At 32.4% G+C, this 25,301-nt stretch overlaps 1 protein-coding gene across 3 annotated transcripts; it reads left to right on the top strand.

Moving 5' to 3' along the window:
• The first annotated feature begins 2 nt into the window (after positions 1 to 2).
• LOC139497220 (mRNA turnover protein 4 homolog) lies at positions 3 to 25,077 on the top strand. Of its 3 annotated transcripts, none has more exons than XM_071285349.1 (8): positions 3 to 57; positions 4,293 to 4,351; positions 7,146 to 7,249; positions 17,826 to 17,975; positions 20,170 to 20,321; positions 20,871 to 20,947; positions 21,855 to 21,981; positions 24,959 to 25,077. In XM_071285349.1, the coding sequence occupies exons 3-8, from the start codon at positions 7,200 to 7,202 to the stop codon at positions 25,042 to 25,044; spliced, it is 642 nt and encodes a 213-aa protein (XP_071141450.1). In that variant the 5' UTR covers positions 3 to 57; positions 4,293 to 4,351; positions 7,146 to 7,199; the 3' UTR covers positions 25,045 to 25,077. The 3 variants fall into 3 exon arrangements, with proteins under 3 accessions (XP_071141450.1, XP_071141448.1, XP_071141449.1); XM_071285347.1 differs by lacking the exon at positions 3 to 57 and adding an exon at positions 132 to 270; XM_071285348.1 differs by lacking the exons at positions 3 to 57; positions 4,293 to 4,351 and adding an exon at positions 4,612 to 4,703.
• Positions 25,078 to 25,301: the final 224 nt, after the last annotated feature.

Genomic DNA, 25,301 nt, shown 5'->3' with positions numbered 1-25,301 from the left:
CGAAAAGGTAGCCCTAACGTCACTGTTGCTATGTCAACTCCTAGCCGGGTGTCGAAGGTCAACGTTGTTAATAAATAAAACTTTACCATAAATTATTTTCAATGATATTTTCGAATTGGAATTGATAAAAAGTGTAATAATTTTAATAAAAATATTTTTTTAATTCAATTCCTGAAAACAGGAATATTTCCTTATTTCCGGTTGAAAAAAACACGTGTGTTTGTGTACATTTTATTATCAAGATGCCAAAGTCAAAAAGGGACAAGAAAAGTATTATTATATTGTTGTTTATTCAAAGAACTGCTTATACACACTACAAAATACAAATAAATGTTACAGTCATTTTGTAAAATCCCTGAAATTTTAACAGTTTGAAAATATTTGGGATTATAATTTTATACTATAGTTATTTTTTACTACTACTAGGTACATTGTATGAGTGTTTTTATGGGGGTTACGGTACTTTCGTGACTAACAAGGGGCCTCGGGGGCCGAGTGGGATAAGAAGTCCGATTCTAGCTAGTCAACGCTGAGGTTGTGAGTTCGAACCCTGCTCTTGCTGGTGCAAAGGGTTGCGTTCAATATCGTTCAATATTGTAGGGGCTATGTAGTGCTACGTAGATTTATGACTATTGAACTAGTAGCTAGCCTATTACTATGTAGCAGCTATACTAACTACTTGTTCAATAGTCATCAATTTACGTAGCCCCTACGATATTGAACGTGACCCTGAACTCCAATCTTCATTGATGTTTGTCAGTTTTCTTATTGAAGTAGTTACATTGTGTAACTAAATTGTTCAACCTTGTTTCACTTTCAATTTTGATATTTTTTTCATTAATCAGGTCAAGAATAACCACCAATTGGTGGATTATACCTCAATTGATGTATAATCCACCAATTGACATATAATGGTATAGACCAATTGGTGTATAATTCTTTGTTTTTCAAAGCAAATTATTCCACCAAAATGGAGCATTGTCTTCTTAAAAACATATTATGGTATGAAAACTTGTAAAACATTCCTAGTTTAGTATAGTGACATTACATATTGCATTTCAGTGGCGGATCCAGAACTTTTCCTAAGAGGTGGCCTGCTCCAGTCATGCTTCAATGATTCCCTATATAATCAACCAAATTTTTCCCACGAAAGGGGGGTCCTGGGCCCCCCAGGGCCCCCCTGGATCCGCCTATGAATTTAATCAATAATTGTATTTGCAGTTTCTTATATTGTTATATATCTTGTCAATTCTTGATTGGCAAATTTACCACTAATCACCTGTCAATGGACATCAATACTGTCTGCAGTCATGTGATCATGAGTACAACTCCACAGGTGAATGGAACTCTTTGTTTTAAATACTTCACTTTCATTATCAAAAGTCAATCATGGTCAATAGTACAAATGTTTCAACAAAAGAACTGTTGTACACATGCATTCTCAAGAGATGCAGCAGGCTTTGGCAAAACTGAAACTTTCAGAGGACTCAATAAAGGTCATAAAATAGGTTGCAAGTTGCAAAATCATGCTCCTATCTCACACTAGCATTTTCTTACAAAAAACTCCCATTATACATCAATTGGTCTATACCCATATATGTCAATTGGTGGATTACACGTCAATTGAGGTATAATCCACTAATTGGTGGTTATTCCTGACCTGTTAATATCTGAATAACTCAGTCATATTAGTATATGCCTTACCCAACTCAGCAGGGATAGAATTTAGTTTAAAATGTTGTTAAGACCACAGGTCTAGAGTAAATTTGTTCAGCGTAGTCCTGATAAAAACAGCCTAGCCCTAAGTCACCGATGAGGGTCGCGTCAGCGACCTGAACCTTCTAGCAGGGTTTGGGGGCATGCCCCCCCCCCACAAGAAAACTTTTCAGAACTACATTCTATTTCCTGCTATCTGAGACCATTCTGAATGTAAAAATGAGGTCTCATAATAGCCAATTTATGGAGTCTCAAAAAAGAAAGAAATGGAAAATAATTAAGATAACTATATTTAATTGATTTTTTTAAAGGCAGTGCTTTAAGGCATAAAACTTTGAGTTTTTGTGTCTTTCAAAGCACGAACAATATACAAAATTAGTTGCAGGGTAAAGACACTAAACTCATAAGTAGAAAAAAACAATACTTGCAATATGGTGACATATAGTTGTTAATTTCTGTGTCATTTGGTCTCTTGAAGAGAGTTCTCTTATTGGCAATCAGACCTTATAATGGCTTATCTTCTTCTTTTTATTGATTGCATTTAAAAAAACTTTTTTCAACTTAAAAAAAAATACAAAATACAAATCCAATGAGAATACAGGCCTATCAGATGGTACTCATGTGCAGAGTGTGATGAGACTAGCATTGATGAGAACTAGAACCTAAGTCCTGTGACATGACTAGATTCAGTTGTACTTGACTCATATTTTTAAAAGTATTTTTTTAAAAAAACCGTCAAATTCTGTTATATTGTTTAAATTCGTTTTGCTCCTTTAATAAACTAAAAATGAAAAAAGGTTATTTTAAATAGAAATTTTTTGGACAAGTAACAATTTCATTTGGACAAGTAAATTTTGGTATGTACTTGTCATGACAAGTTGAAAAAAAAGTTATTGGTGGTGTTGGTTTTCTTTCCTCCATTTGAAATCTAACCATAATTAAATTAGTCCAAAAATAAACTTCTATGCATATTTGGTTACACAAATTTAGTTTTGAGCCTGTTGATAACCAAATTTATAATTAAATGTTATTTTTTTATTTTACATATAAGGCCACGGTTTTTTAATTTGTTGGTTTACGGATTTTTCGCATAAAAAAGTCGGGTCGGTCGGTCGGAAAAAAAAAGAAAAAAAATATCTTTCAAAACAGAAAAAATATGCAAAATAAATATATATTTCACCTTACTAACAAAATGTTTATCTTATATGCTGTTTTGTCATCATTTCTTAACATTAAGTTCGATGAAATATTATTGATCAGTGATCATGAACATCGCATGACATCGTTTAATAATTTCCTGTAAAAAAAGGGGGGTTGCACGGACAAACACGAAATTAAATCGTCATTTCACAAACAAGAAAAACAGATTCGCGTAGCTCTCAGAAAACTTGGTGAATAATGATCTTCAAGCACAAAAACTGATAAAGAAAAAAAATATAAAAACGTCGTACAAAAATAAGTTTCAACACACGTGTCGAAAAACGTAATAGACTCGTCCACTGGAAAAACGACAATATCGGGTTAATCAGTTGTCATGCAATCCGGTTTTTATCCCAATGATTGATATTTTTTGTTATCTATGAAACAAGAAAATTTCAAATGATTTGTTAATATTCAGTACTTTAATTGATGTATTCCACCTGTCCACATTGGGCCATTCCAGTTAATATCTGCTAAAGGAGGATGGATGGTCCTTTCTGAGGGGTGTAAAATTTATACATCTTAGGGGTGAAATTTTGGGTTTTTTCATCTGACACGTACACATATACGCAAAAATTTCTGAGGGTCTTGCAGCAGAAAATAATTAAAAATAATTACATCTTAGGGGTTACAAAAAAAACCTATTTCAGATCTTAGGGGTGCTTTGGAATGTAAAAAAGTTTCGTATCATGCATTATCTGGTATTGTATTTAAAATTCTGATGGGTACAATCCTTGCAGTAAAAAATTCTGATAGGTCAATTTTTCCCATGAAAGCCATCCACCAAATATGAACAGGAACTCTAAATCTGATAGGTCTTAATTTATAGATCTGATAGGTAGTTTTACATGATGTTTTTTTCTGATAGGTATGAAAAAAAATCTCCCCATCCATCCCAACCTGTCAGAAATTAACTGGAATGGCACATTTGGACAAGTCTATTTCTCTGAGATGATGCATCTTACGGACTGATGACAAATAAGGGAAACGAACTAATTTGTAATTGGTTTTAAACACAGGTTTCGTTACGCAAAATTATTTGCGCAAAAGACATTTCAAGGTCAGTTATAATTGATTTGTCTATTTTCAGAAACGTAAATTGGAAGTTTTATTTTTCACAACAGAAAGTGTTATCAACTTTGTTAATGATTAATGCATTTCATTTCATAATAAAGGAAAATTTTAATTATTTTTCAGGGATAATGCATTTATAAGGGTCGGCGGGAATAAAAAAGCATGAAAAGTCAATTTTATTTTTATTCTGAAAATCGGCAAAATCGGGTCGGCGGATCCGTAAACCAACAAATAAAAAAACCGTGGCCTAAATGATGCTTCAAATGTTTTATGACTAACAAAATGTATATGTATCTTTTTAGTTTCATTAACACAGACAAAGAGGAAAGGTTTAGAACTGAAACAGAGGCTGATAGATGATGTAAGTACTAAAAACCAACAATATTATATAATATAAAGATAAGACAAAGAGGAAAGGTTTAGAACTGAAACAGAGGCTGATAGATGATGTAAGTACTAAAAACCAACAATATTATATAATATAAAGATAAGACAAAGAGGAAAGGTTTAGAACTGAAACAGAGGCTGATAGATGATGTAAATACTAAAAACCAACAATATTATATAATATAAAGATAAGACAAAGAGGAAAGGTTTAGAACTGAAACAGAGGCTGATAGATGATGTAAGTACTAAAAACCAACAATATTATATAATATAAAGATAAGACAAAGAGGAAAGGTTTAGAACTGAAACAGAGGCTGATAGATGATGTAAGTACTAAAAACCAACAATATACTGTAAATTCAGAAATTAATGCGAGGATTTTATTATTGCGAAAAATGTGACAGAGTTGTAAACGCAATAATTTAAACTCGCATAAAACAGGATTTTTCTCAAAATCATAAAAATTAAAATCGCATATAAGTTTTAAATTACAAATCGTAATAATAAATGCACGCTATAATTTCTGAATTTACAGTAATATAATAAGAAGATAAGACAAAGAAGAAAGGTTTAGAACTGAAACAGAGGCGGATAGATGATGTATTTGCTAAAACCAACAACATAACATAAAAGTAAGGAGATGAGGTATGATTGACAATGAGACAACTATCAACCAATTTTGATCACATGGTATGGGTTTTTCTCTTTGTTGAAGACCATGCATACAGTTGCCTATAATTGCGTTCATCCACTTTATTTGAACTTTGGTAGATAGTTGTCTCATTGTCAATCATATCACATCTCCTTATTTTTATACTTTTTTCTACTAGTGTGATAAAGCTGTGTTTCTAAATTTAAATAAAAAGTAAAAACACAAAAACACTGAACTCCAAGGAAAATTCAAAAAGGGAAGTCCAAAATCAAAAGGCAAAATCAAAAGTCCAAACACATCAAACGAATGGATAACAACTGTCATATTTCTGACTTGGTACAGGCATTTTTTAATGTAGAAAATGGTGGATTGAACCTGGTTTTATAGCTAGCTAAACCTCTCACTTATATGACAGTCACATCCAATTCCATTACATTGTCAACGATGTGTGAACAAAACAAACATACTCAAAGAGTAAAAATGTCAAAAATAGGGGTACAGCAGTCAACATTATGTTATCATCTTAATCACTATAAAAACAACAAATGTAACGAAGAAGCACAAAAAGGCATACATCATGTTTCAATAAAATGAAAATTGATGAAAACTGTTTAAAAATTTCTTTAACCCTTTACTCCATAATGACATTTTTTGACGCCACCCCCTTTACTCCATAATGACGCCTTTTGATGCCTGTGTAGTGCCTCAGTTGAAACGTCTTACCTAGGAAAAATCTTTATCAGGCCTAAATTAAAATATTGTTTGTTTGCCCTTTTCCGACCCTATGTTTTGAAACAGGGTAGGTAGGTAGGTAAAATATTTTATTTTTTTCCCCAAAAAAATAACTTGGCTCGGTATATTATTTGTCATGGGTAGGCAGGTAGGTATAATATTTTATTTTATAGATGCATATAAATGTCATTGGTGTCCGTTTTGTTTTTGCAAATAAGTTTTCTGGGACTATTAGTTTAAAAAAAAAATCATGTAGAATGTGAAGCTAATTCATATGCACTACTATTTTGTTTTCAAATATAACTAAATAGAGCTGTGCCGCATATCTTCAACGTTTATATGCCTGAACTTTGAAGAGTTTGAACTTGCACTTATATTCTGTACTACGTACCTTGTATGCTTACCTTAAGAATTTCTGTAAAAGATAACTTTGTACTGATAATATATGTCTGAGCAGACATACATCACTAGTAGAAAAAGTCCCTAGAGTGTTAAAAACATCGTGTGTGCCTTTGTTTCCAATAAAAATGCTACTAGACCTAAAACTCTGACAATTGTCACGTTTTTTACATCGCATTTATAAATGATCTGTATGGACAACTTGGCGATTTTACTGCCAGATATTCTCCACTTTACAGGGTTTTGTCACTTTTGGTTCATGTCAGATATAAATAATATAGCGGCATCGTTAACATAATCATCAGGAGATCTGCGGATCACAAAAGGCCATCCCTACATAGAATACAACGTCCGTTTACAAATTAGTTTGTACACAAGATGATAATTTTGTATCAAACGAACTTTTTTGTAAATGAACCATGCTCTTTTAAGTTAAAGGTACAGAGTAGGGTACGTCATATCATGATTTCAGAAAGCGTTCACAAGCTGAACATCGATTTCAAACAAATGCTTTGAAACTTCAAATGTATAAGTGTTAATGTCAAACGCTCAGGTGATACCAAACGGACTGGACCTTATACGATAAAGATAAAACCCGAGAATTCCGGATAAAATAGTTTTGAGCGGGAAATACAAATATAAGATTTTTGGTAGGAACGAAAAAATAAAATAAAATAAAATCTTGCTGGTAAATACAAATAAAAGATTTTCAGGCGCAACGAATTTATAGGGTCGGTCGGTAAAGGGCAAACAATCAATATTTTAATTTAAGCCTCAGACCTAATAAAATTTGTATCTAATATAAAATGATATTCAAGAGAATATTTGACTGGAATTTCATTGATGAAATATTCCTTTTTGCAATGCATTGATACTTTAAACCTGATGATTATTTTTAATTGAAAAAATCCTATGCGAATCAGGTATGTTTAAAAAAAATGTCAATGGAGGAAAGGGTTAAAGTATAATAAACTATTATTTTCAGATACGAGAATGTGCCAACAAATACAAGAGAATTTTCCTGTTTTCTGTTCACAACATGAGAAACATGCAGTTAAAAGATGTCAGACAGGAATGGAATCATAGCAGGTAAAAGTAATTGTAGTCAAATTCATAAGGTTAACATAAAATTGAGAATGGAAATCGGGAATATGTCAAAGAGAATATAAAGAAAAAAAACAGCCTAGGGCCTCCAATGGGTCCTCAATGCATTGAGAAAATGTTGCACCACAGGCGGGCCTCAGCTAGCCCCCTAAATGAAAATATATACTTTTCAGTGAAATGACATCATACAAAACTCAAAAATGTATGAGCTGCCTCTTATAGAAAATTACTTAAGAATTGAATGCTCTTTTTGTAAATTTATTGGGGTGTAAAAGTGTTGATCGAAGTACATTTTGTATGAAGCGCAGAAGCGCTTCATACTTAAAATGTGCGCACGGTCAACGCTTTTACAACCCTATAAAGTTACAAAAAAAGCATTCAATACTTATAATTACATTTTTACCTATAGGATCATGAAAACACGCCTTTTATCAAGTTTTTATTTTATTTCAGGGATGATTCCACTATATAGTTTAGGGCCGCTAAGCGGCCCTTAAATCTGCCAGCGGCCCCCAAAAAATGTTTGTGAATATAAATTCCCAATTCAGGAAAATAAAATAAAAATCGGTAATTCCGGAAAAGGTTTAGTCACCAATTACGGCAACTATATTTTTTCATAGTTTGTCGTCAAACGTAGTAAAATCCGGATAAGAATGCTGACTACAATCGCATTTTATTAACAACGATTTACGTATGTCAACGTGCGGTAAACAATTTTAGCAGCCGGATTCAATTGAATAAAATTTTATGGGAGTATTTGAATTCGCAAAAGTAGATCGCTCAGCAGGTTGATCAAAAACATGCTTTTTGTCAAAATTGGTGTCAAAGCAGACCTCGGCAAAGAACACATTAAAATTTTGATATAACATTGATGAATAAATTTTAATGGGCGCCGATCTTATAAAAGCAGATTGCCCAGCAGAGCCAGTTATGTAACTTGATTAAAACTTATTTTGTAAAAGAAATTATTTTATATTTTGCTCTATTTCCTCAAAAGACAAAAATTTTAGCGTTTTTGAAAATAATGTTGATGATGGACCATTCATGTAATGAGCACCCCCCCCCCTCCTGAAATATGATGTCATCATTATGGAACTGTTTCAAAAGATATAAAAATAATTTTAAAGTTCACTGGTAATAACTGGTGCAATTGCTTTAAATATCTTATCAATTAAGCATATAACCTTTTGTAATTGCTTTTCTGAATTCGACAATTGGCCAGTTCAATTTGAAATCCATTTGAATCAAAGTAAGTTTATAAAGATGATCTGTTGAAAAAATACCGAATGGATGAATTTTTTCAGTGGTTAATATGGCAAGCCGTTTTGTTATTTAATCTAACTTCAAGATATCTCATAAACTTTATAAGATATCTCATATAATAGTTCATTAGATATCTATAATATAGTTTGTAAGATATCTTATAAAGTTTATAAGATATCTTGCATAGTTCATGAGATCTATATGTTATAAAATTTACTAGATATCTTTTATAGTTTATAAGATATCTCATATAGTTTTCTTTATCAGATATCTTATAAACAATATGATATTATACAATTACTGTCTTTTGATGAGGTAAATATGCGGTTTTATTGACTTTTGAAAAAAATATATTCACTGAGGCAGACGGCCGAAGTGAATATCAGTTTTTCAAAAGTCAATAAAACCCCATATTTACCGAAACAAAAGACAGTAATTGTTTTATTCCATATTCCGAGAGAAGAAAATGTATCTAATGACAAACATATACCAATTTTTTTTTCATGAAACATATTACCATAACGTTGCATGTAAAAGCGCGTGACGTTTAGCGCAATGAATAACACTTTCTCAGGTGAATATGCTTTTTTATTCAAAATCCAATTCATATAGAGAAACCTACTAAAATAATACCAATATGGAATAAATCTTATAATCTTTTATATAAGCCTTGGATTTCAAATATTTTGGCCACGAGCATCACTGAAGAGACATGTATTGTCGCAATGCGCATCTGGTGCAAGAAAATTGATACCGTTAATTTTATTTTTTTATTATAAACTATAATATATAAGATATCTTATATAAAGTATATTTATAAGATATCTTATATACTATATAAGATATCTTATAATCGATATTAGATATCTTCTTTGTTATATAAGATATCTTCTTTATTATATAAGATATCTTCTTTATTATATAAGATATCTTATAAAAAAAGATTATTTAAGATATCTTATTTCTCTAATTCTTCGTCAATTTATCCCTTTCTGCACTCATTGTATAAAAAAAAAAATTAATCAAAGTGTGATTCGTTTGATTTCAGTACTTCATTGGTTAAAATCCGATTATGACGTCGAATGTTCTTGCTTTCCTCTGAATTTCTAATTGTGACGGCATGAAAAAAGGCGACCATGCCTGATGATGTCACATAGAAAGAACACATCTTTTTGCAGATCATTCGAAAAGAAGGAATAAGTTTGCCTGCATAATGTTAGAAAATCATTAGAGAAACAGATTCCACCACCAAATCTCGTGTAATATGATATTTATCCACTCTCGACAGTTAAATTTTTTATAGTATAACTAATCGCCGTATTTTTGATATTCAAATACGGCGATTAGTTATTCTTTTTATTACATTGGCAAATGGCTTTTTTTTAATGAAATTAATGTAGAAAATGTAAGGAACTATATCATTTTCCTACGCATTGACAATTTGTTTTGATCTGACGTTATCGACGTCTTGACAACGCCTATTGTTGTATGACGTCAGAGAGTGAAATAACCACGTTTATTTCACATGTGAAATTATCGGTTTTTATCTAACTGGAAAATCAATGTAATTCATTGCAACCAATGTAATAAAAATATTTAAATGCTCGGGCATGCCTTGCATTTTAAATTTGAAAATTTAACTGTCTCGAGTGGATAAATATCGTATTACACTCGATGCAGTTGTAGAATCTATATATATCATATAAGATATATTATTAGAGACATCGTATAGAAATTATAAGATAATTCATATAATATATCTTATATAATTTTCTTAAGATGATATCCAATAAACTATTTAAGATATCTTGTATAAAAAAAAATATAAGATATTTCATATTCTGAATGAGATATTTTATAAACTTTAGAAGATAAGTATATAAGATATCTAAGAATAAAGTATATAAGATATCTTATAAAGTTTTTAAACTTTATAAGATATAAGATATCTCTTATAATATATATATAAGATAGCTTTAAAAAAGTAAATTATATAAGATATCTCATATATATATATATTAAATGAGATATCTTATAAAAATCTAATATGTTATATAAGATATCTTATATATTTTGAGATAATTTGAAATTCGAATAAATAGCTAAACTGCTTAAGTGCCATAGGTTTATGTTAGCTGGTGTAGAAATGCCTTGTTTACCAAAGTTAAGATGATAGTGCATCATGTGCAATGGTATTCATGTATTACAACTTCCCTTGTCTGAATCCAATAACTTCTTCAATCAGTGTACAGGTGAAACTTTATATACATTTTCCGTTTTTACAGGTCAGGAAAATGATATTATTTCGTTTTAGATTGTATGCATAAAAAATTCCCAATTGGGATGAAAATTCCCAATTTGATGTTCAAGGGACCCATTTGAAAACACCTGGAATCATCCCTGTATTTACCTGTGCACTTTATTGTGGGACCTCGTGTCATCATGAATGAGACGTTTTATTGAGTGATACAACTGCTTAAGGAATAACACATGATGTGCAGTTAGCCAATCAGAATAACGTATTGTAATGAAACATACATCTAATGTAATTATTTAAAAATGCAAAGGAATACCAATACATTTTTTTTTCTATATCCGGTTGAAAAAACCTCTGTGCATAACTTATAACTGTTTGAAAATTGAGGTGTTGTAAGAACCCAATAAAACAGACCAAAATTTAACTCTCATTTTGTATTTGAATGTTCCAAAATCAATCTATGTGTATGTCTCATACATGTCTTAGTCTCATACATGTCTAAGTCTCATGCATGTGTATGTCTCCAGGGATGATTCCAGGTGTTTACAATTGGTCCCTTGAATATCAAATTAGGAATTTTTATCCCAATTGGGAATTTTTTATGCCTACATTATAAGACGAAATAATATATCATTTTCCTGTAAAAACGGAAAATGAATATTAAGTTAATTTCTTCTGTACACTGATTGGAGAAATTATTGGATTCAGACCAGGGAAGTTGTAATACATGAATATCATTGCATATGATGCACTATCATCTTAACTTTGGTAAACGAGGCCTATTACAAAAAACATATATACAACAAGTACCAGCTAACATAAATCTATGGCAGGCCGTTTAGCTATTTATTCAAATTTCAAATTATCTCATAATGTATACAATATCTCATATAATATATAAGATTTATTTAAGATATCTTCAAGTATATGAAATATCTTATAAATATGTTTTGTATAAGATAAGATATCTTATATAGTTCATTGGATATCATATTAAGAAAATTATATGAGATATCTTATAAACTGCATGTATAAGACATCTCATAAATTATTTCAGATATCTCGTGAACTATATAAGATATCTTATAAACTTTATAAGATATCTTTCAAACTATATCAAATATCTGATGAACTATTATATAAGATATCTTATAAAGTTTATGAGATATCTTGAAGTTAGATTAAATAGCAAAACGGCTTGCCATATTAACCAGTGAAAAAAATTTAAATGTATTTCAAATAGAACTGGCCAATTGTTGAATTAAGAAAAGCAATTACAAAAGTATATATATATATGCTTAATTGAGTTATTTAAAGCAATTGAACCAGTGAACTTTAAAATTATTTGGATCATTTTCATATCTTTTGAAACAGTTCCATAATGATGACATCGTATTTCAGGGGGGGGGGGGGGGGGGGGGAGGGGGTCTCATTTCATGAATGGTCTATCATCAACATTATTTTCAAAAACGCTCAAACTTTTGCGGAAAAAAGAGCAAAATATAAACCAATTTTTTTTACAAAACAAGTTTTTTTCCATTCTCAATTTTATTTAATCAACATAACTGGCTCTGCTGGGCAATCTGCTTTTACCACTCAAATTCATTCATCAATGTAATATAAAATTTACTCTTTGCTGAGGTCTGTTTTGACACCCATATTGACAAAAAGCATATTTTTGATCAACCTGCTGAGCGATCTACTTTTACGAGACCACATACTCTCATAACATTTTAACTTAAATTGAATCCGGCCGCTAAAATTGTTTACCTCATGTTGACATAATTAAATCGTTGTTAATAAAATGCGATCATAGTCAGCATTTTTATCCGGATTTTACTATGTTTTGACGACAAACTATGAAAAATTATAGTTGCCGTAATTGGTGACGGAAACTTTTCTGGAAATACCGATTTTTGTTTTATTTTCCTGAATTGGGAATTTATATTGACAAACATTTTTTTGGGGCCGCTTGCCGATTTAAGGGCCGTTAAGCGGCCCTAAACTATATAGTGGAATCATCCCTGGTCTCATACAAGTTTAAGTCACATACATGTGTATGTCTCATCCATGTCTAAGTCTCATACATGTCTAAGTCTCATAAGTCTAAGTCTCATACATGTCTATGTCTCGTACATGTCTAAGTCTCATACATGTGTATGTCTCATCCATGTCTATGTCTCATACATGTCTAAGTCTCATGTCTAAGTCTCATACATGTCTAAGTCTCATGTCTAAGTCTCATACATGTCTTAGTCTCATACATGTCTAAGTCTCATAAGTCTAAGTCTCATACATGTCTATGTCTCATTCATGTCTATGTCTCATACATGTCTGAGTCTCGTACTTGTCTAAGTCTTGTACATGTCTAAGTCTCGTACATGTCTAAGTCTCATACATGTCTAAGTCTCATACATGTCTAGGTCTCATACATGTCTAAGTCTCATACATTTCTAAGTCTCATACATGTCTAGGTCTCATACATGTCTAAGTCTCATACATGTCTAAGTCTCATACATGTCTATGTCTCATACATGTCTGTCTCATACATGTCTATGTCTCATACATGTCTAAGTCTCATACATGTCAAGGTCTCATACATGTCTAAGTCTCATACATGTCTAAGTCTCATACATGTGTAAGTCTCATACATGTCTAAGTCTCATACATGTGTATGTCTCATACATGTCTAAGTCTCATACATGTCTAAGTCTCGTACATGTCTAAGTCTCGTACATGTATAAGTCTCATACATGTCAAGGTCTCATACATGTCTGTCTCATACATGTCTATGTCTCATACATGTCTAAGTCTCATACATGTGTATGTCTCATACATGTCTAAGTCTCATACATGTCTAAGTCTCATACATGTCTAAGTCTCGTACATGTCTAAGTCTCATACATGTCTAAGTCTCATACATGTCAAGGTCTCATACATGTGTATGTCTCATACATGTCTAAGTCTCATACATGTCTAAGTCTCATACATGTCTATGTCTCATACATGTCTAAGTCTCATACATGTCTAAGTCTCATACATGTCTAAGTCTCATACATGTCAAGGTCTCATACATGTGTATGTCTCGTAATGTCTAAGTCTCATACATGTCTAAGTCTCGTACATGTCTAAGTCTCATACATGTCTAAGTCTCATACATGTCTAAGTCTCATACATGTCTATGTCTCATACATGTCTAAGTCTCATACATGTCTAGGTCTCATACATGTCTAAGTCTCATACATGTGTATGTCTCGTACATGTCTAAGTCTCATACATGTCTAAGTCTCATACATGTCTAAGTCTCATACATGTCAAGGTCTCATACATGTGTATGTCTCATACATGTCTAAGTCTCATACATGTCTTAGTCTCATACATGTCTAAGTCTCATACATGTGTATGTCTCATACATGTCTAAGTCTCATACATGTCTAAGTCTCATACATGTGTATGTCTCATAAATGTCTAAGTCTCATACATGTCTATGTCTCATACATGTGTATGTCTCATACATGTCTGAGTCTCATACATGTCTAAGTCTCATGTCTAAGTCTCATACATGTCTTAGTCTCATACATGTCTAGGTCTCATACATGTCTAAGTCTCATACATGTGTATGTCTCATACATGTCTAAGTCTCGTACATGTCTAAGTCTCATACATGTGTATGTCTCATACATGTCTAAGTCTCATACATGTCTATGTCTCATAAGTCTAAGTCTCATACATGTCTAAGTCTCATACATGTCTATGTCTCATACATGTCTAAGTCTCATACATGTCTAAGTCTCGTACATGTCTAAGTGTCGTACATGTCTAAGTGTCGTACATGTATAAGTCTCATACATGTCTATGTCTCATACATGTCTAAGTCTCATACATGTCTAAGTCTCATACATGTGTATGTCTCATACATGTCTAAGTCTCATACATGTCTATGTCTCATACATGTCTAAGTCTCATACATGTCTAAGTCTCATACATGTCTTAGTCTCATACATGTCTAAGTCTCATACATGTCTAAGTCTCATACATGTCTAAGTCTCATACATGTCTATGTCTCATACATGTCTATGTCTCATACATGTCTAAGTCTCATACATGTCTTAGTCTCATACATGTCTATGTCTCATACATGTCTAAGTCTCATACATGTCTAAGTCTCGTACATGTCTAAGTCTCGTACATGTCTAAGTCTCGTACATGTCTAAGTGTCGTACATGTATAAGTCTCATACATGTCAAGGTCTCATACATGTCTATGTCTCATACATGTCTAAGTCTCATACATGTCTAAGTGTCATACATTTCTAAGTCTCATACATGTCTAAGTCTCATGTCTAAGTCTCATACATGTCTAAGTCTCATACATGTCTAGGTCTCATACATGTCTAAGTCTCATACATTTCTAAGTCTCATACATGTCTAGGTCTCATACATGTCTAAGTCTCATACATGTGTATGTCTCATACATGTCTATGTCTCATACATGTCAAAGTCTCATACATGTCTAAATGTCTAAGTCTCATACATGTCTAAGTCTCATACATGTCTAAGTCTCGTACATGTCTAAGTCTCATACATGTCTAAGTCTCATACATGTCTGTCTCATACATGTCTAAGTCTCATACATGTCAAAGTCTCATACATGTCTAAGTCTCATACATGTCTAAGTCTCATACATGTCTAAGTCTCATACATTTCTAAGTCTCATACATGTCTAGGTCTCATACATGTCTAAGGCCGTGTTCACACCAAATTCCATGTACAGTAAACTTGTTTACAATTAGTTTAATGAACTGGACATTGGTTTCACATTAAATTTGTTCACATCTATACACCTTGTTTAATTACCTGTACATAAGATTTGTTCACATTTGTAAACTCTATGTCATTTAAATGTTCATTTCGTAGAATCGAATGAAACATTTTCGGACAACTTTTCTAGCAGTAAGGGAACGACCATTTGACTCTAAATAGTGGGAATGGAAATATTCCGAACCCCAATTGGATAAAGAAAACAATTCTGGTTCTACAGATGATAAAAAATATTCTGAATCAAGAGTTTCCCCATACATTAAAGTGTTAAATGTTGAAGAAAAAAAAATTGATTACCAGCACCGAAAAAAACCTAACCGGAATAAAACGTTTGCGCGGCAAAATTCTGACTCAAATAAATAAACAAAATAACCCCCCCCCTTTTTTTTAAAAGTTAAGTGGTTGCTTCTTTATGAAAGCCATTTTGATGATTTGCAGTAGTTTAAAGATACTAAAGATGTCTCGATTAAGCATTAGAAAACGTAGGCTGCAACAGCGTGCTTACAGACGAAGAAGAAGGATTGATATATTAGGGATCACTATATTTCTGTCTTTTCTGTTTGTTCAAATGGTATTTCTTCTCCAAGAAGTATTTGGCAAAGGGAGTGGGTAATGTTTTTTTTTCCTTTTAAGTGTAATTTCACGGATCCGAGATACTAGACAAACAATACATTTACCTCACACTTTTTAAGTAATTTTATGAGTGAATCGTTGTTTGAGTAAAGACCAGTGGCAAATATTTCTGTGTAAGTTAAGTCAATTCGGAAAGACTTTAATTTTCAAATGAATTATGTGTTCAGCAATGATGCTGCTTTGGGTCTTGATAAGGGCTTAATAAAGCTACGTTAAGTTTTATTTCTAAACAAAACAAATAAATATATCAAGTTGAGACAAATATTTCTGTAAAGAACTTCATAAATAATTGCTATAAATATCAATTTTATTAAAAAATCGTTTCTTCCTTAAATATGCACGGTGAAACTAATGTTTTAAATGCCTAGTTTTGTCTACACTTAATCTACACAAGGCCTACATCGAGTATCGACTGCATGTAGACAAAACATGATTTACACTACATGTAAACATTGAGTTTTATCAATGGGAACGTAATTTTGTTTAGTTTACGTGTGAGTTGCACTTACACAACACCGAGTTTAGGTCAATATGAACACGGCCTAAGTCTCATACATGTGTATGTCTCATACATGTGTATGTCTCATACATGTCAAAGTCTCATACATGTCTAAGTCTCATACATGTCTAAGTCTCATACATGTCTAAGTCTCGTTCATGTCTAAGTCTCATACATGTCTAAGTCTCATACATGTCTAAGTCTCATACATGTCTATGTCTCATACATGTCTAAGTCTCATACATGTCTGAGTCTCATACATGTCTAAGTCTCATACATGTCTGAGTCTCATACATGTCTAAGTCTTATACATGTCAAGGTCTCATACATGTGTATTTGCATTTGCATAATGTCAATTTTTATCAAACATAGCTCATATAAATCAGAGTTCTCCAAATCTTTTTTTCCCTGGTGGTCCTTGAAGAAAAACTGCTGGTCCTCACTATTAACTCTATTGAAAAATACTAAAATTGTGTCAGTCCTATGCAAAATTTTGGTGGTAAAATCCTGAGGTCCACCACTTTTCGCGAACTCTGTCATAATTTGATTTCCAAGGTTAGAATATTTAGATAAAAGTTGATAAGACAGTTTTTTTTTCTTCTGAAGGGCTGTTGACCACCAGTGAAGTGTTATATTATATTCCTGGCATGTAATACTATCTGAAATGATTGTAAAGATTTAATGCTATAATTCCTCCAAAAAGGTGCATTTTTCATACTTAACCAGGATGCTATGAAATTTATTGGCAAAGCAGGGTTATACATTGAAATTTTTAACATTTCACAATTAGTACTAACTAAATCAAATCTTGTTATGTTTAAGTACATCAGTTTGAAACATTTGTTCAATATTATTTAAACTTTTAAAAACATAAACCGAGTAAAGCTTTTGTGCCAGATTGTCAATGTGTGTGGTTCAATGAACAGAGTAAACTTAAAAGAAATAAGGCATGCCCGTAGTAACATCTCCAACAGACCAATGATTGCCATGAATTATTTATGAGGTTTAGGTGACATGAAAATGTATTACCACTTTAAAATCATTGTAAATGTTTATGTGCAAAACTCTTCATGAATATTTTTTTTTCAGATTCTTTTTTGGTAAAAACAAAGTTATGGCCCTTGCATTGGGAAGAACGGCAGAGGATGAATTTAAAGACGATCTGCATAAACTGAGTAAACATCTTCGTGGACAGACGGGACTGTTGTTTACAAATAAAACTAAAGAGGATGTATTAAAGTAAGATCAGATAGTTTCAAAAGTATACATATCTTGGAGCTACGAAAAATAAAAGATGTTTAAAAACATAATATCTAGGGGACATTTTCAAAAGAAAAAATATCAAGATTAGTTTTAGCCTTCTAAAATGGATACATGAAGTCTCAAAACTATTAAAAATTAATGTATTTTTATACATTTTGTATTTATATAAATCAGTGTCACTTAAAAGTGCATTAAAAATGATGGATGCCCCATCATATCTTACTAACAAGTTTCATTATGTTTCAGACAGAAATCCATACCCCTTGAGAAATGCTGTTCAAGGAAACCTCATACTCCCTAAACCAAAAACAGAATTGTTCAAAAAATCTTTTATGTATTCTGGACCATTCTTGTGGAATAATTTGCCAATACCGCTAAGAAATATTACAAATGTTAATTCTTTTAAATACAATTTTGAATTTGAATTTTGTAAAACAATTAAATTTGTGATGACTTATATCCCAAGATTGGGAAATTTTTAACCCAAAAATTATAATGACATAGATGCCAACCATTACGATTTTTGCGTAGTTTTTCCGATTTTGCGATAAAAACTACGCTATTACGGTCAAAGTCGAACAGTTACGGATTACCAATCATCGCCGTTCAATTTTGTAAAACACGGATTTTTATCATTACTTTTCCGTCCTGGTCCGGTATTTAGAAAACGCCAATGTAATGCTTCCGGTTTCTCGGGAGTTATCAACCTATTGTTGAGTAACTAACTGACTTCCGAAGAGGCAAACTTGCATTTATGAAGTAGCTTTCCCCCTTTCTCTACTTCTCCTTGACAAAACGAAAATGTACGAGTCGAGAACATCTGAACAATAAATGAATGGAATACATACTACAGACAACATGTTAAACGACAAATTTCGTGCACATCACTTTGCAACCACTTGTCAGTAATTTTTATTGGTAAATGCACGTTTATGAATGATTACTGAAAACTTTTCAAAAATACGGAAAATTTGATAGTTTGTTACTGATTGTGTCAAAAGGGGGTTGGCATCTATGTAATGAATCTAAAACAATAATGTAATAAATTTGAAAACAAATAATGAGAACAGTATAAGATAATGCCTCGTTCACACGTACATTTAATTCAAATTGAATTCGAATCGAATGTGAATCAAATTTGCAAATTGTGTTCACACACTCTTCTTTTTTTTAATTAGAATGACCTAATTCACATTATAAATACACTTTTGTGAATACGAATTAAAAGTTAATTTGACGCCCATTGTAATTTGAATTAGAATTGACATTAGGATGTAAAACATTTCTAATGCGAATTAAACTTATTCGAATTAGTTAATGCAAATCGTAATTCGAATTATGTGTGAACTCATTATCAGAAAAAGACAGCAAGAAAACATATGTTTAATACCGGTACTATAAGAGACAAGTGTTCACAATATATAGCAGGATTTCATAATCCTGTGTTTAAACACATCAAGTAAATTGAACAAAGAATCACATATAAACAACAATTCTCAATTAGAACTGTAGTAAATCATGTACACACCCCCTCGGGTTGGAGGGACTGGGGTCTTGTTTTAGTTTGGGCGCCTAGAGTGCAGAGGTCATGGGTTCAAACCCGTCCATATGAAACCTTTAAAATTGGTATTTACTGCTTCTGTATTAAACATGCAGTATTAAGGAATAAGACTAAAGACTGGTCGTCTCTTGAGTCAAAATATGTTGTTCGGGTTAGGTGACATGTCTTCCAGACAACTGTTACCTTGTGAACTAGCACGTTAAAAATCCGACTCAACCTGTCTAGATAGTACAATTAGGAGATAACTGTATTGTATTTTAAGCTCCGACGGCATCAATTGGGGATTTGATGGTCGCAAATTAAGTTTACTGGCGACGTGTTAGCGGAGACAGTAAACGGGTATTTGCGACCATCAAATCCCAAATTGATGCCGTCGGAGCTTAAAATACAATATTGTTATCTCCATTCTAATGAAAATGACAGAAAATAACGTTAAAACATGTATTTAAAATCTGTCATATGCCGTCTGCGCCTGCGCGTACGTCCCATAGCATCAATTGTCAATTGATGCCATTTAAGAAAGTGACGTTATCCAATCAAAATGAACGTTACAAACGTTGTTGCATTAGAATGGCAAATAGTAAAACTTTTTAAATAATTATTTTTCAGATTTTTTGATGACTACAGAATAAAAGACTATGCGAGATCAGGAAACCAAGCAACACAGACTGTTGTCATAGAAACCGGTCCAGTCCCAGAATTTTCTCACTCAATGGAACCACAGCTGAGAAAGCTTGGGCTACCTACAACATTAAATAAAGGTGAATTACGCTTTAATTTCAACAGTGTTGTTGAGAAAGATTGGTGAATTTAAGGCTTTTATCCAAGAATTGAATATATGTCATATGAGTATACTAATACAGAACAAATGTTCTTTAAGTACCAGTCTTTGTAAGAATCAGGCAATTTAGGTAAAAATCAAAACATGATCAGAAAAAACCCAGCAAGCTAATCATGCTATTTAATACTTATCATCATCCTGAGTTAAAAATTATTAGTCTTTCGTTTGATTCTTAGGCAGACTGGCACTTAATAGTAAATTTAGAAATGTTTTAGATGTTTTTTTTTGTAATATAAATTGGAAAGGTCTAGCTACAGAAAAAAATGTTATATTTTGATAGCACTATTTGTAAGCAGTATTCCCTGAAATCATCCACCATGTCAGCTGATGAAACTGGCCACCTGAAATCACTGAAAGTGGCGTGTAGCCCACCCATTAAATCAGATATGACAGCACATCTTTTAAATCAGTTTGGAGATTGTCATTTGATATAAATATTTCTGTTTTTAATTTTTCCTTTTTGTTCCAGGTGTGATCACATTACTAAGAGAGTATCAAGTTTGTGAAAAAGATGACACACTCACACCAGAACAAGCCAGAATATTGGTAAGTACATGACACCAACTTGGGAACTAGCCAGAATTTAGATTAGTACATGATGTACACAATCCAGAACACGCCAGGGATTTCAAAACAGTCGTATTTTCCAGACTTTACTGATAAATATAGATTCTGCCACTGCATCAAGTGTGATACGATATTTATCCACTCGAGACAGTTAAATATTTAAAATTTAACTGTCGAGAGTGGATAAATATCGTATTACACGAGATTTGGTGGTGGAATCTGTTTCTCTAATGATTTTCTAACATTATGCAGGCAAACTTATTCCTTCTTTATGAATGATCTGCAAACACATGTGTTCTTTCTATGTGACGTCATCAGGCAAGGTTGCCTTTTTTCATGCCGTCGCAATAGGAAATTCAGAGGAAAGCAAGAAAATTCGGATTTTAACCAATGATGGACTGAAATCAAACGAACACACTTTAATTGAATTATTTTATACAATGGATGCAGAAAGGGATAAATTCACAAAGAATTAGAGAAATTATATATATGACTTGTGTTGATGCTGAAACAGATATTTTTAACATAGTTCAGGGGAGAGAAAAAAAAGAAGTTTATGCAATCTTTTGCCTTAAACAGACACACATTTGCAGTCATATAAGTGACATTGTTACTTTCTAAATAAACCCTTCTTTAATACCCTCTCATTACAATCATTGTTGAAATAATGCATACCGAAACTCAGTGTGGATAGTACATGATGCACAAAATCCAGAAACTCAGTGTGGATAGTACATGATGCACACAATCCAGAAACAAATAATGAACTATGTAAACCAGGATATATCAGTTCTGTAAACATGTTGTATGGATTCATGCTTTGTTGAATGTTTACACTTATTATTTATACACATAGATGTCTGAATATTTGTGAATTTCATTTCAGAAATTATTTGGCCACCAGATGGCAGACTTTCACATAAGTGTGGAGGGAATGTATACACCTGAAGGTGAATTGGAATTATTCAATGACAGACCAGAACCCATTGTTCCTCCTAAAATACAAATAAAAGGTATGTATATTTAACCTATCTAAACACATTTTTACTGGTCTGTGTGTCCCTTTATTTCGTCTGTCCATCTGTCCAACTTCAAGGTTAAATTTTCGATCCAGGCAGCTTTTGTCTCACCTTGACGGAGTCAAAAAGCAAGACATAGGTATGCTGTTTCAAGTGTCAACAATGTATAGTTTGTGATTAGGTCTAGTTTATGGTGAACCACAAGTGGTAGGTCAATCATATTTGGTATGCAGTTGTATAAGCATTGGCACATCTCATTTCCATGGAGATTATATGGCCCTGCCCCCTTAGTCATGGTCTATTGACTTTGAAACTTTTGCTTATTTTACATTTTTATACGCCCGTCGTCTTTTAGATGGGACGTATTATGGTAAACCGTTGTCCGTCCGTCCATCTGTCCGTCTGTCCGTCCGTTCGTCTGTCCGTCCGTCCGTCTGTCCGTCCGTCTGTCCGTCCGTTGTCCGTCATCCACACTTGGGACAATAACTCAAAAACACTTTCACCAATTTCCATGAAACTTAAGTGAATTGTTTATATCTATTGACGTAAGCTCCCTTTCGTTTTTTTTTAATTTCAGATTTTAAGTTTTGGATTTATGGGGCTTTATTCATAAAAAAGGGGGGATTTTCAACACTTCGGACAATAACTCAAAAAGGCTTTCACCAATGTCCATGAAACTTAATGAATTGTTTATATCTATTGATGTAAGCTCCCTTTCAATTTTAATAAATTTCAGATTTTAAGTTTTAGATTTATGGGGCTTTATTCATAAAAAAAGGGGGGTTTTCAACACTTCGGACAATAACTCAAAAAGGCTTTCACCAATGTCCATGAAACTTTGGTGAATTGTTTATATCTATTGATGTAATCTCCCTTCCAATTTTAATAAATTTCAGATTTTAAGTTTTGGATTTATGGGGCTTTATTCATAAAAAAGGGGAATTTCAACACTTCGGACAATAACTCAAAAAGACTTTCACCAATGTCCATGAAACTTTGGTGAATTGTTTATATCTATTGATGTAAGCTCCCTTTCAATTTTTATAAATTTCAGATTTAAGTTTTGGATTTATGGGGCTTTATTCATAAAAAAAAGGGGGGATTTTCAACACTTCGGACAATAACTCAAAAAGGCTTTCACCAATGTCCATGAACACTTTGGCGAATTGTTTATATCTATTGATGTAAGCTCCCTTTCAATTTTTATAATTTCAGATTTTACATTTCTGTGTTATGAATTTTTATGCTTAAAAAGGGGGGGTTTTCCAATTTTGGGACAATAACTAACACTTTCACAAAATTTTATGCAACTTTGAAAAATTGTTTATATCTATTGACATAAGCTCCCTTTCCATTTTTATAAATTTTAGATTTTACGTTTTCTTAAGTAATGAATTTACTATTTGCTATCACGTTGGCGTCGTCGTCGTCGAAAGAAATCTTTAATTGATTTGTAAAATCTTGACATTTGTTTTGTGTAAAAAAAACCCATGTAATGTCAAAAATTTGATCACAATCCAAATTCAGAGCTGTATCACGCTTGAATGTTTTGTCCATACTTGCCCCAACTGTTCAGGGTTCGACCTCTGCGGTCGTATAAAGCTGCGCCCTGCGGAGCACCTGGTTATACTTAAAAAAGGGGGATTTTATGAAACTTTGGTGAATATATTAATGTAACATCCCTTTTGATTTGTATATATATTTCTAGTTGATCATATAAATTCATTTAAAGCATAAAAGACAAGTTAAAAGAGCAACAGGCTAAAGCGCAGCCCTTTATTAAGTTTGTGATTAGGCCAGTTTATGGGGAACCACAAGTGGTAGGTCAATGATATTTGGTATGCAGTTGTGTAAGCATCGGCATATCTCATTGCCATGGAGATAATTAAGCTCTGACCCCCTTAGTCATGGTCTATTGACTTTGAAAACTTTTCGGAGTTATCATGTATTAGTTTGTGATTAGGTCAATTCAAGGGAAAAAATTAGTGGTGCCAATGTTAATTGGTATTCAGTTGTATAAGCATTGGCACATCTCATTTCCATGGAGAATATTTGGCCTCACCCCTCAATGACAGTCTAATGACTTTGAAACTGATCTTAGTTAACATGTATTAGTTTGTGATTAGATCAGTTTAAGATGAACTGCTAATGTTAAGTCAATTATATTTGGCATGCAAATTTATTTGCATTTGAAAGAATCGTTTCTATGGAGATTATATAGCCCCACACCCTCTTATTGACTTTGAAACTTTTCTATTGATTACTAGTTAATGATAGTATTTAGATGATTTGGGAACGACTTATAATAAGTCAATGGTCATGATGGTATTTGGTATGCAGTTGTATAAGCATTGGCACATCTTATTTACATGGGGATTGTTTAGCCATGTAACTCAGTCATGGTTCATTGACTAAGTATTTTCATAACTTGTGTAAGATATTAAAGTATTGGTATTTTGATTTCAACATTTGCATAATCAAAATTAAAAAAAAGGTGTGACATATCTCTGTGATAACAGTTTATTGATGATGTTTTAGTCCAATCAGCTTGAAACTTAGTCCTTATTATATGTTCGTTCTAAATCCAATGCCAAATTGAGAGTTTTGACCCCAATTTGACGGTCCACTGAACATAGAAAATGATAGTGCTAGTGGGGGCATCCATGAACTATGCACACATTCTTGTTGTAAAATTATTTTAATCTCTCTTGGTTTTTAATTTAGTACATCATGAAATACATCAGTATGGATGCATCGTAACATGTTTTTCACCATTCTTTGTTTAAACCTTGACAAAGTTGTAAAAGCAAGACTCAAATGTACTGTATTTAGCGGCAGTTTGTCGAACCCTATACAAATTTTGTAATAATGAAATTTGAACTCGTGAAACAGATATTTTTTCACATGCATTATTTGCTTTTTGTGATAATTCATTGGTATTTATTCTTATTTTACACATATTTATTTTTAGCAAAACTACAAGATGAAGATTCAATAAGAATTGAAGATAATGATGATGAAGAAGAAAGCATTGACGAAGATGAAGATGATACTTAACTGTTTTGTTTTAATAAAAAAAAAATAGAAAAATTATTTCTTGTGTCAAAGGGAGACAATTGTACGAAGATGAATTTAATCTGTTTATTAGCAATGATCAACATCCTCGGTGGTCTTGAGATAATCAGTTAGCCGTAGTGTGGGAGGTTGTGGGATTAAACATCAGCTGAGTCAAACCAAAGACTTTTTAGCTCACCATTATGAAGGAACAGTGAGTTGTCATTGTGTCCGTCTGGTGTAAACTATTTCAAACATCT

The sequence above is a fragment of the Mytilus edulis genome, chromosome 12 (assembly GCF_963676685.1).
Source record: "Mytilus edulis chromosome 12, xbMytEdul2.2, whole genome shotgun sequence".
NCBI lineage: Eukaryota > Metazoa > Mollusca > Bivalvia > Mytilida > Mytilidae > Mytilus > Mytilus edulis.
The sequence above is the reverse complement of the archived record's forward strand: the minus strand, read 5'-3'. Positions and strand labels throughout refer to the sequence as shown.